This window comes from Labrus bergylta, chromosome 1 (assembly GCF_963930695.1).
Source record: "Labrus bergylta chromosome 1, fLabBer1.1, whole genome shotgun sequence".
NCBI lineage: Eukaryota > Metazoa > Chordata > Actinopteri > Labriformes > Labridae > Labrus > Labrus bergylta.
Window position 1 is genome coordinate 19,113,192 of NC_089195.1, and position 11,867 is coordinate 19,125,058.

At 40.2% G+C, this 11,867-nt stretch overlaps 1 protein-coding gene across 3 annotated transcripts; it reads left to right on the top strand.

The window, feature by feature from the left end:
• The first annotated feature begins 905 nt into the window (after positions 1-905).
• Positions 906-11,669, top strand: LOC109991916 (bifunctional apoptosis regulator). 3 transcript variants are annotated; one of them, XM_065955784.1, is made up of 10 exons: positions 906-1,006; positions 3,465-3,547; positions 3,747-4,047; positions 5,011-5,109; positions 5,533-5,626; positions 8,495-8,667; positions 9,219-9,363; positions 9,559-9,738; positions 10,038-10,234; positions 10,407-11,669. In XM_065955784.1, the coding sequence occupies exons 3-10, from the start codon at positions 3,755-3,757 to the stop codon at positions 10,597-10,599; spliced, it is 1,374 nt and encodes a 457-aa protein (XP_065811856.1). In that variant the 5' UTR covers positions 906-1,006; positions 3,465-3,547; positions 3,747-3,754; the 3' UTR covers positions 10,600-11,669. The 3 variants fall into 3 exon arrangements, with proteins under 3 accessions (XP_065811856.1, XP_020500010.1, XP_020500020.1); XM_020644354.3 differs by lacking the exon at positions 906-1,006 and adding an exon at positions 1,489-1,652; XM_020644364.3 differs by lacking the exon at positions 906-1,006 and adding an exon at positions 1,531-1,724.
• The last annotated feature ends 198 nt before the right edge of the window (positions 11,670-11,867 follow it).

The following is an 11,867-nucleotide window of genomic DNA, read 5'->3' on the forward strand; positions in this document are numbered from 1 at the left end:
CTCTCTCTGTCTCTCTCTCTGTCTCTCTCTCTCTGTCTCTCTCTCTCTGTCTCTCTCTCTCTGTCTCTCTCTCTCTGTGTCTCTCTCTCTGTCTCTCTCTCTCTGTCTCTCTCTCTCTGTCTCTCTCTCTGTGTCTCTCTCTCTGTCTCTCTCTCTCTGTCTCTCTCTCTGTGTCTCTCTCTCTGTCTCTCTCTCTCTGTCTCTCTCTCTCTGTCTCTCTCTCTGTGTCTCTCTCTCTGTCTCTCTCTCTCTGTCTCTCTCTCTGTCTCTCTCTCTCTCTCTGTCTCTCTCTCTCTCTCTCTCTGTCTCTCTCTCTCTCTGTCTCTCTCTCTGCTCTCTCTCTCTCTCTCTCTGTCTCTCTCTCTCTCTCTCTCTGTCTGTCGTCGCTCCAGTGTGATGAAGGAACATCATTCATAGCAGGCCTATTTTTTTTTACTCAGTAACGGATGTGATTTAAAATGTAGCGAATTACAATACTTAACAGAAATCCTACTTCAGTAAAAGTGAAAGTACAGCTAACGACTTAAAAAGTAGTAAGTACAGCAAAAAACTACTCAATTACAGTAACGCGAGTAAATGTAATTCGTTACTTTACACCTCTGCTATTATGTGATGGAGTTTGCCAGGGTTTAACTGATGGTTTACTCATACTTTCAAAATGATTTTGACTTAATATGTTTTTTCAAAAAGCACAAGATGTTATCATCATTATTTCTTCGAGGACTCCCTCAGAGTTTTGACATTTTGGCAGCTTTCTTAAAATACAGATTGGTCGCCGCTGAGCATACATGCACAGCCAACGTGTAAGTTAATAGGTTACTGTTTTGTTATCAACGTTGAAGGGAAAACCTGAGACTTCAGGCCAGAATCTGAGTGACAGGATCAGATCTGAACTTTGCACTGGAGCAGCTTTTAAAAGCCACATCAGCTGAAATCAATTGGTTTTACAACATTTCCGAGGACGACTATGGACTAAGTTTATCGCCTCCCTTTAACTCCAGCCTAGGTGAGCAAGTGTTATCAGGTAGGTCACTTTCACGTACTGATCCACCACTCTGCTGTAGGCCTACGGATGATCGACACTCCCAAGACGTCTTCCGACCGCGTTGTGTTCACGAGCTCGAATTCAAAATGTGGAAACAACAAGGCCGCAATTTAAACACGTTTCATTTTGCAGAACTATGAAACCATAAGGTTACTTTACGCTCACAGAAACTAGCAAGTTACAACCTAATGCGAAGTCTCAATCGATAAGGCATAGAAACATAATTTGAAATGGGCCTACGTGCTTAAATTATAGTTTTTAAACAATCAAACGTCACATTCTTTTTTTTTGACCCGGTTTGTTTCCAGTTAATATGACGTGATTTCTGTTAATTCGGCACACTGGTCAGCAAGCTTTCTCTAAAGTAAATTATTCCGACTTGAGTGCGCCTCTTAGTACATTTTCCCGACTCATATTACATTTCTCCGACTTTTTCCGACAGCACCCGAATGCATGACGACGTAGAGTGGGTGGGTAGACGTGAGCGTGGGGTTTTCCACAGTTGAAGCAGCAGCAGCAGCAGCAGCTCGGAGCCATGGCGACCGAAAATGTTTCTTTTTGTAGCTCCATGGACGGTATTATTCGGGTCTAACTACTTTAAACATAGGTATTTACACACATTTGAACCAGGTAGTCATGTCTTCCTCCAGCCGCTCACCTGTTAAAGGCCACTCCTGAGGTAACTCCGACTTTATGAATTACGTTGAATGGCAGCTATCTCACTAAAGGAAACGTGAACTCAACACTTAATGTTAGCTTTCTGTCCTTGCTTGTACCTACCACGACAGTCTCTGCATTAAAAAGTATTTTTAGATGTTTTTACCTTTCTTAAACGTCCATTCTTGTCAAAGCAAGAAATGTTGTTGTTGCCGAAATAGCTTATTGCTAACCACTAGCTACTCCAGCTAGCTGCAGTTCTCTTATGTCTTATCTATTTATTTGGCCTTGTTTTATCATGACATTGACACCTTGTATGCAGAACACGTTAAAAACAAACAAACAAACAAAAAAGTTATGAACATGTGACATTATTATTATTATTAAAGCCTACTCTTTACCATCACAGATCTTTTTTTCTCATTAATTTACTTACTGGTATGAAATAACGCGTATAAAGGCCATACATGTTTGTGTTTTTAAGCTGAGCTTTGTACCCATTACCAGAAGTTGTGCATTCTTTACGTGTGTGCTTGAACAATTTGAAGTGGTTGCTGTTCAGTTTTTAGGTTTTTAGAGGTCTTTCCTACACGAAAGCTTTTGGTTTTCTATAACGCCACAAATGGAAACTATTCAAATTTGCTCGAGCTGCCAGATCAGTCAAACCGAAAGAAATACACCAGAAACACCAAATGTAGGTGGAAGTGCACCTTAAAAGACCTATCTGTAACTTTACAACTGGGGACTCTTTTCAAAGTATGCATTTAAATGGCCCAGGTTATTTTTTTCTTTGTGGGCTTAAGCAGTTCAGACTGTTAAGTCAATATGCAATTTAACAGCACAAGTGCTAACCCATAAATCAATTAGAAGACTACCAGTTCATTAAGCTTATGTTAGATATTCCTATAATCTATTAAAATACATTTCAATTGGTATTGCTGTTACACATCTTATCTACTGTATCTGTGTTTTAATATACATTTTCCTATGAGAATATCAGTTGTTATGTAGAATGTCCTGTCCGTCTCCTTAAATCCATATCTCTCTTCCTCTATCTTTCTTCTTTTTTTGACCTGTCTGGTAGATAGTCCGGTTCTGCTCAAGGTTTTTTGCCTCTAAAAAGAATGTTGCTGCTCTTACCAAGTGCTTACACAATGTGGGTTTGGTTGGAGGACTGTGAATCATTTGTCAATTAGCATTCAGTGCTGCTATAGACAGAAAAATAGTAACCGAATGAATATTGAACCACTCATTTGTTTCAGCCTTTTCCCATGCAAAAATACAAACAACTTCCTGATTATAGCGCCTCTAATGTAAAGATGTTCTGCTTTTTTGGTGATCTAACATTGGCAACTGGATATGAGTTGTTGGTCAGACAATACAAGACATTTAAGATTATCACCTTGGGCTTTGGTAAACATCGTTTGGGTAAAACAAGCCTGTTTTGTTCTATCTGGAAAATAAGAAATGTTATCCAGAATATTTCTTTAGCACTATAGTACCTCATTATTATTATTTTTTTCTTTCGTTCACACAATTTAGCTGTAAGTATTGTCCTCTGAAATGTAATTGCACTTTTTATTTTGGCAACCTTAAACATAATGCCCCAAAATGAATATCAAAAAATGTTGGTAAAAGGTCATACAAACAATAACTACCTGATATTGTCTCTTTTGGGTTGCTGCTTGCATTAATCCTTTGTCTATACTTCCACCTCAATTGAGTTTTAAGATTTGTTTTTCTTTTTGTGCCTTTATTGTAGGGATAGGATAGTGGATAGAGTCGGAAATCAGGAAAAGAAGTCATTTAAGGACACCTTTCCGAAAAGGACATCTGTCATTAAAGGTAACACATGAACACCAAGATTCCTTCAAGTGCTTGTGTCGTCGTGTCGGCATGTCGGCTTGTCCCCACCCCCCCAACGCTGTAAACCTAGGGGAAACACTGTCATTCATTCATTCAGTCCGTATCAAGCAACCTATTTTACATGTATTACTGAAACCATTTAGTTCTTCTTTTGTAACCCTTAATCTCCTCTTTTCAGACTTGGATATGTTAGACCAGATGGACTGGGATTTATTAGATGAGGGTCTGGGAGGCTCAATGGAAGACACCCCTGACTTTTCTGAAGTTCCTCAGTCCAACCCCTCCACCACCAACATTTCAGAACATGAATTCTCCTGTCACTGTTGCTACGACATCTTAGTGAACCCAACCACCTTGACCTGTGGCCACAACTTTTGCCGCCACTGTCTGGCCCTGTGGTGGGAGTCATCTCACAAGAATGAGTGCCCAGAGTGTCGAGAGAAATGGGAAGGCTTTCCTAAAGTCAACATACTGCTGAGGTATGCTTTTCACAGCCTGACTGTATGAAGAATGAATGTTTGATTTTCTGACCACAGTTTTCGTATTTCTAACATGTGCCGTAGAAAACAGAGGCCTACATACAACATCTTAAGTAAAGAACTGTGTGTGACATGTGTGCTTTATATTCACATTCATGAGGGTAGAACTTTGTGACACTTGTGCTAATACTATACCTGTGAGTTGGTTTTAGTACCAGTACAATGTCTTACTTTGAATAATATAATAATGTATTTATTTTAATTTTTTAAGAAATTTGTAAGCAATTTGTCTGAACAAACAGCAAAAGTAGAATTCTGCATAAATACAGCAGCTTAAAAATTGATAAGATTGCAATCTTTTTTTTTTTTAAATTTAAGATTTATTTTTGGGCTTTTTATGCCTTTAATGGAGAGATAGGACAGTGGATAAAATCAGGGAGAGAGAGTGGGGAACGACATGCGGGAAAGAGGCCACAGGTGGGATGTGAACCCGGGTCGCCCGCTTGAGACTACAGCCTCCATACATGGGGCGCGCTCACTAACCACTGCGCCACCAGCGACCCAAGATTGCAATCTTAATGTACAAATCCAAATAAAGAAGAAGTAGATATATTTAGTAATCTTGCGGGGACACACGCATAGGCTGAAATACAATAATGGAGAGACTTCAGAGTGAGGGGGCTCAGGAGGTGAACTGGCAGCTGCCAGCAACCAGATTAATTCCCAGATATGATCCACACCAGGACTTGAACATGTGATCCTCCAGTTCCCAACCCAAGTCCCTACAGACTGAGCTACTGCCGCCCCAACAGCAAGCATAACCACACTTTCCAGTAATGTTTTCCAATAGAACAAAGCTCAAAATGTATAACAAAACTTTTACCAACTTCTTGTTGTTTTATTATTGTAAATTTCACTCACACCTACTGAAATTGCTAACTTTATGCCCTTTCAATTTTCTAGAGATGCAACAGACAAGCTGTTCAGTGAGGTTGTTCAGCGGAGGAGATCAGAAATCCAGACCAACCCTAAAATCTCCCGGAGCTTACTGGCCTTCCAGAGGTAGGACACCACAACCTTTAACAAAAGCAGCTTTGGTTTTAAGATTTTTAACAGTGTGTCTCCTTGGCATAATTTATACCTAAATTACCCAAATAAAACTCAACCAGCTGCTGAGATTTGAATATGTTGTGCTTGTGATTGCTTCTCTTTCTCTTTACCTATTTGTGTTTGTCATTGTAACAGAGCTCAGATGAGCTTCCTTTTTGTAACATCATGGTAGTTGTTTTGTTTTTTCAAACTTGTAGCCTACAGCCACAACTAAAGCTGACTTAAGTGACATCACTTAAGGCAAAAAAGGATGTCTCCCGCAGCTCTCTCTGAAGTCACAAAACTTAAAACTCCCAAAGTCTTATCTGTTTACTTTTACGTGATACGATTGTGCTTTGAAGCAAATGAGCTGACTTTCATTCTGCATGTTTTTAGGTATGGTGACAACTTGGGCAGATCGAGGAAAAACCAGCACAAAGGAGCAGGCTTCTTCTTTTCTGGAGTCCTAAGTGCTCTCACATGTGTAGCTGTAAGTATATCACTGCAGTGAAAAACTCAGACTGCATGTTTCTATATTGGTTTGTTGTATTTGAATTCATATGGTAGCTGGCTTTGAAACGGATGCTATTATATGTAGCTATCTTTGTCACCTTCCAATCAATGCTACCATAGCAACAGCAGCTTTTACACTATCTCATAGTTTTTGCAGCAGGCGACACACGGGAGCGTCAGCGATAGAATAGGCTTGATTCTATTGTTTATTACTGGAGCGTTCTAACTGCCCGTGAGCGATGCAGCACGACGCTGCACGACGCAGCAGAAAGCAAATTTGGCGCACTGTTATAGCCCTAACGCCACGTTTCTATGTTCCTCTCTGTTGCTCACGTAGACGGAAAAGGAACAAGGACGGGGGGGGGCTCTACAATGCACGGGCACTTTCTTTTCTAACTTAACAGAGCTTGTTTTATAAAGTGGAGATAGTGGTCAGTGATTGAAATGTTGAGCTCTGGCTTGTGTCAACAACACCTGAGGGCGCGGTCAAACTGGCCATCCGTACCGTGCCGTACTCAAGCACAATTGGCCCCCTCTGTGCCATTCCCACGCTGGCTGGCCCGTCCCGCGGTCATACTAACCGTGCCATAGCACGATTACCTCTTGTACATAACGTCGTTATACAACACATGCATGCTTTATGTTATTATGAAGCGTGCTCAGTTGACAGACAGGCGGAGAGAGAGAAAAAAAGGGACGCTCAGTCGAGTCCGCGTCTGCACATCACACAACAACACAAAGAGCATGACAGCTACTTTACTGACTTTGCGACTTATTTTAAGCCATTTTTATCAGACACAGCCATAAATAAATTAAAAAAATAAAATAGATGCGCGGCTGAGTCCGGGGGCGAGTCCGTGGCCGCAAAGCGGCTACTTGTGGCTTATATTGAGTCATTTTAGTCAGATACAGCCATGCAGCGCTGGATTTCTCCATAATGAAGGCTGTCAGCGTTGTGTACCTGCGTGCTTGTGCTCTTGCATGGAGTGTACCGTGCCGAAGCACACCTCTCCGAAGTGTGCCAAAGCCAAGGAAGTGAGCGGCCGGTCACACTGGCCAAACAAACTGGACTTTAGGGTTGAAGCGTGCTTGGGCAGGGTACGGATGGCCAGTGTGACACGCGCCCTGAGAAAAGCTTTTTCCAGCTCACCCTGAGCCGTTTATTGACGAGCCTCTGAGTGTTGTGATTTGAGTCAATAGCTCGTCAATACAAAGCACCACACCTCCGTTTGTCCATCTTCAATACGACAGCACCAGATGTCATACTGTTTGTAAGGGGAAACTTAAATTAAAGAATTAAATATATAACAGATGCATTGTGGACAGCCAGCGTGCCATTGTGTGCGATGTGAAGGGACATCCAACGATTCCTAATCACGATTCCCACTATTAGAATCCAGTTGGTACATTCTTAGTTAGAAAAAGTCTGACCCCAATCAGTGTCACTGATCAGTGTTGTATTGCAGTATGTCTCTCAAACAAGTGTTTATTCTGTTGATTCAACTGTTTTACTTGATATTATTACCAATACTTAATGTGCCTTTTCGTAAGAACCATTTTACACTTATTCCTTTTTAGGATGTTAAGTTAATATAGCACTTGCATTGTAAGTTCTGTTTGGGTTTGAAAAGAATTAGACGTGTTGTTCAAAAAATACACCATTGTTATGTAATATTTAGAGGTTAGCTCAGTAGTGATGAAGTAGTTTGTTCTTCCTATCATGTAGACATACCATGTTTATTTTGTCCATGTGGCACTTGGGAGCAACGACAGTGTTTGTCTGCCACGTGGCTGTGTGTGTGTGTGTGTGTACAGCAAGTATTTTTGGAATAGGGGGCTTGATCTGTGTACAAAAGCATCAAGTTTATTTTGATGTTTCATTTTGTGTTCTTTTCCTGCAAACTGAAATGTATATAGTTTTGTCAAATCTGTCATCATGCTGTGAAAGATCTTGTGCTTACTTTATCATTGCAATGCACATGTTACAAGTTTAACAGCAATATGAAAATCACTAAGGAATGCTCATGGTTTGTGCATTTCAACTGTCAAGCTATTATGGTGCTGGATGGATTTGCAGAGCTTTGCTTTTATTTTTGTAATATTTGTTCTGTCTCTAGTGCAGAACATGTTCTTATTACATTGATAAATGAAAAGAATGAGGTTGGCAAATGTAAAGCAAAGAGCTTGGTCTATGATGAACATAGTCCCTGCACATGATTGCTCATGACAGCACAACAGATCTTTTTTTTTTTTTTAAAGTGATTCATACATGGTTCAAATTATTGATTGACTGATACTGTTTCCCAGGTCTCTGTATCCTGGACTTAGTTTCACCAAATCATGATGGGTTCAACGTGACTTTGGTCAAGGTCTAGCAGGGCTTAATTGGAGTGTGTTGATAGGCTTGGCTTTGTTAGACTATTGTAGGCTAAATCAGAGCTTTGAACTGCTGCTTTGTGAGTAGTGAGCACCATAACAGAATTCTAAAATTGGATACAATCCTGGTAAAAATCGAATGATATCGATACCTGTAACTACAATGGAATCCTAGGCATCCAATAATGGATAATTTCTTGTTTCGAATTCCTAAAAATTGGAAGCAAACTCCTGCACCATGTCTAAATTGTACACATTGTATACATTGGCAATGTAATTTGTACAATTTAGTCAGTCCTCTCTCTGTCTTTCGGGCAGCCTTCGGTTCTATGACTGAATATCTGTGATTTTTTTTTTTTAAAGCTTCAGTACTTTTCAATACGAACAATCATTAAAATAACAAATATTGTAAAATGCAAGGTATTGAAAAGTATTGAAGTGTTGAACATTTTGATAACCTTGTTTCCAGGTGGTAGTGCTGGTGTATCACTGGAGCAGTGGTGTGGTTGAGCAGCATGACCCTTTGATCAGTAAACCCGTGTCGCGCTGGACGTCGGAGGAGGTTGTCTCCTGGCTAGAGAACCTGGGGCCCTGGGCTCAGCTATACAGAGAAGCTTTCCAACAGGAGAACGTCAATGGGAGGTAGATATATTACATAGGATCCTATTTTAAAGTGATTCCTTTGTCTTTCATTGTCCTTCTTTTGTTTGATGTGGACACATAATAACCTGCAAGCCACATCTTATAATATTCATCTGATTGTCATCCTTCCACTGTAGGACATAGTTCTCAAGTGAGGTGGAGCCATGCCCGCCTTAAAGTCCCTATGAAATAGATTTTCATATATCGGCCAAATATGTTTCAATCAACTATTATCTGAGTATGATAAATCAAAATAACTGTATTTTCTCTTACTTGGAAACAATTTAAATGTCTGAAGACTCATCCTGTACTAAGGGGACGTTCACTCATTTTAAAGGCTTTGTCGACGCTAACACTCCAATCACATTCACCCCAATGTTATGTCCCGCCTTCTGTCTTCTGATTGGTTTTATCCCATTTAAGTTGGAAATGGGGTGGGCAGTTGCATACTCTTTAAAGTTCTGTTTCATGGTGACTTGAAGAAAAAGAGCTGAACACAGCAGCTCATGTTGTCGATCATTATGCTTATGATCATTATTTCTCTGTATAAGGTTGCTGTTGATGCTTGGGGAAGAAGAGCTGATAAAACCTCCGTACAGCATTGAAAATCTGGCTCACCGACGTGCTGTTTTGGCTGAACTGGACAGAGTTAAAACCCTAGGGGTTAAACCGCCGCAGAACCTCTGGGAATACAAGGTAAACAGTCAAATCTGCTGTACTGTATGACTCAGAAGCTTTACAATCTTTTGTTTTTGGTGTTGTGTCACGGTCCAATCATTAAGGAAAATACCCCATACTGAAAGTTCTGAAAAATGTGTCTCCAATAAATGTGTAATGTTTCTTTTTACAACCTATTGACTGTATGCTTCATTTTCTCTCACTTTCTGCCAGGCTGCTAATGCAGGGAAATCTCTGTTCATGCTGTATGCACTGAAGCGCTCCCCTCGTCTCACGCTCTTCTACCTGTATTTATTTGACTACTCGGAAACCTTCCTGCCCTTCCTGCACACCTGCTGCCCGGCCATCACACACATCGAGCAGTCAGTGGAAGGAAGCTTCTTTCACTCACAGGTTAAACTTCCAGCTTAATCATTAATATTAAATATTTTGTTCATCAGAACGGTATCTTGGAAGGATTTCATATATTGGGGCCATCTTCCCTCATCGTCTCTTGACACACACTGTCACAAAATTAATGAATATAGTATTTGGCCGAATCTGTATAATTAAATAACTTAACTTAGAGTCTAATGAAGTTGCATATTCATTTAGAAAAATCACTCTCACTGTAATATTTTGTCTGTTTTAATTGTTTGATAGTGTATTTCAGCTGTTATCTCTTGTTTTCTACGATGTTCCTGTGTTTGTAGTTGGAGCCAAGTTGGCGACAGTGGGCGGAGTTCCTTGTGAAGTACATCCTGCTTCCGTACCAGCTGATAGCAGAGTTTGCGTGGGACTGGCTGGCCGTCCACTACTGGACGTCTCGCTTCATTATTGTCAACACGATGCTGCTGTCTGTGCTGGAAGGCTGCGCACTGTGGAGACTCTGGACCAGAGCCAGGATCAGGTACAAATGTTGGGGACACCTATCAACATGGATACATTTTTTGCAGTTCCAAAACTATAACACTACCTAAAAACTGCATTGAATTGTTAGGCTGCATGTTAAGTTACATTTCGTATAATTCCCAATGGTGAAGAAGCCACACACTCCAACTTGTATTTTCCATTTTCCTCAGGACTCTGCCGCGCAACATGTGGAACCACTTGTGGAAGATGTTATCTCAGGGGTTTGCCTTTGCCCTCCTGTGGCCTTTTCTCCCTCAGTTTGTGTGCAACTGCCTATTCTACTGGGCTCTCTACTTCAGCCCCATCATCAACATAGACCTGGTGGTGCAGCAGCTAATGCACCCAGAAACACAGGCACTGTAACAAACTGCATGTCATCAGTGCCAATCAATGCTGCACAGTTTGCTGCAAATAAAACAGCCAGAATTTCCCGATGTTGAAGAGGATGAGTGTTTATTTATGGCAGTAAACTCACAGGACTCTGGCTTATTTGCTCCTGGGAAGGAAGATCCCTCGCTTCCTTTCTTGCGTCTCTGCTGGTCAGTTGGCAGATGGAACAAGAGAGCCATTGAGTTTTTTGTGGGAGAAACATAACAAACAAGATGAACGGTGAGATGTCTGTGTTTTTATTGGAAGGTTAAATGCTGTGACATCTATCTCTGTGTACACAGTGCATTAACAACCCCCATTGCCTAAATGGTCCTATGGGCAGATATGCAAATAAGAAGTCATATTTAAGAACTAGTGGTAGTGAAGACTGGCCTCATAAGGAGTTTCTGATAGCTGTGTTGCACTCACTAAGATGGCTGTGAGATCTTTTATACATACACAGACTTTGAAGGTGGAAAAAAACAGATTATTTTTTGTCTGACTTCTTTGTTGGTCGTTCTAAACTATATGTGATCCATAACCAATTAAATGAACAACTGTTGCTTTATGAGTATCAGGTTGAACTAAGTCGATTTAACTTTAAAATGCATTATTCAACTCTTCAGTTCAGCTCTGGCTTTGACTTTAATATTGGTGCCACAGAGAGGTCTTAAAATGTAAGCACTTACGCTTAAATGTTGAGGGTTGTAGTTCTGCAGCATTATGGGAGTGTCAAACAAGAATAACGAACAATAAAAGAAGTTCCATGTTTTCAATTCATTTCATCATACATGAGGCATTAGGTTTTAACTGTTGGACTCTGAAACAGATTAAAAAGAAATCATCATAATGAGCAGATTGTGTTTCTGGTACTGCTGAATATTTTGTTGCACATGTTTGTTATTGCTCAGTTGATTTTGAGATGGTTTACAATTCCATGTAACCAGTGGGCAGAGCAAATCGAATACTTTATTTTTTACATTTGCACTTAATAGTTAAAACACTGTGATTTTGTTCTTCAATGTTCTCTACTGGCAGAAAAAAATAAAGATTTTTTAATAAGGTTATGTTTGGTGTGTCATATGTTTACATTTCTCATGACTTAGTAATTGCTGGCAAGAGGATTATAAGGACAGGTAATATTAGCTAATAATAGTAGGCCTAGTAGTACTTAACTCACTTTATATGTGAATGTTCTCTTTGATCTTTACCTATGTTCTGATGTGTTATATTTACAAATGAAAAAACAAAAAAACACGACC

Coding starts and splice junctions, on each gene's coding strand:
- LOC109991916 (XM_020644354.3), top strand. CDS start 1,594: ATGTTTCTTTTTGTAGCTCCATGGACGGTATTATTCGGGTCTAACTAC. Junction 9,364..9,558: donor AGAACCTCTGGGAATACAAG/GTAAACAGTCAA, acceptor ACTTTCTGCCAG/GCTGCTAATGCAGGGAAATC. Junction 9,739..10,037: donor GAAGCTTCTTTCACTCACAG/GTTAAACTTCCA, acceptor CTGTGTTTGTAG/TTGGAGCCAAGTTGGCGACA.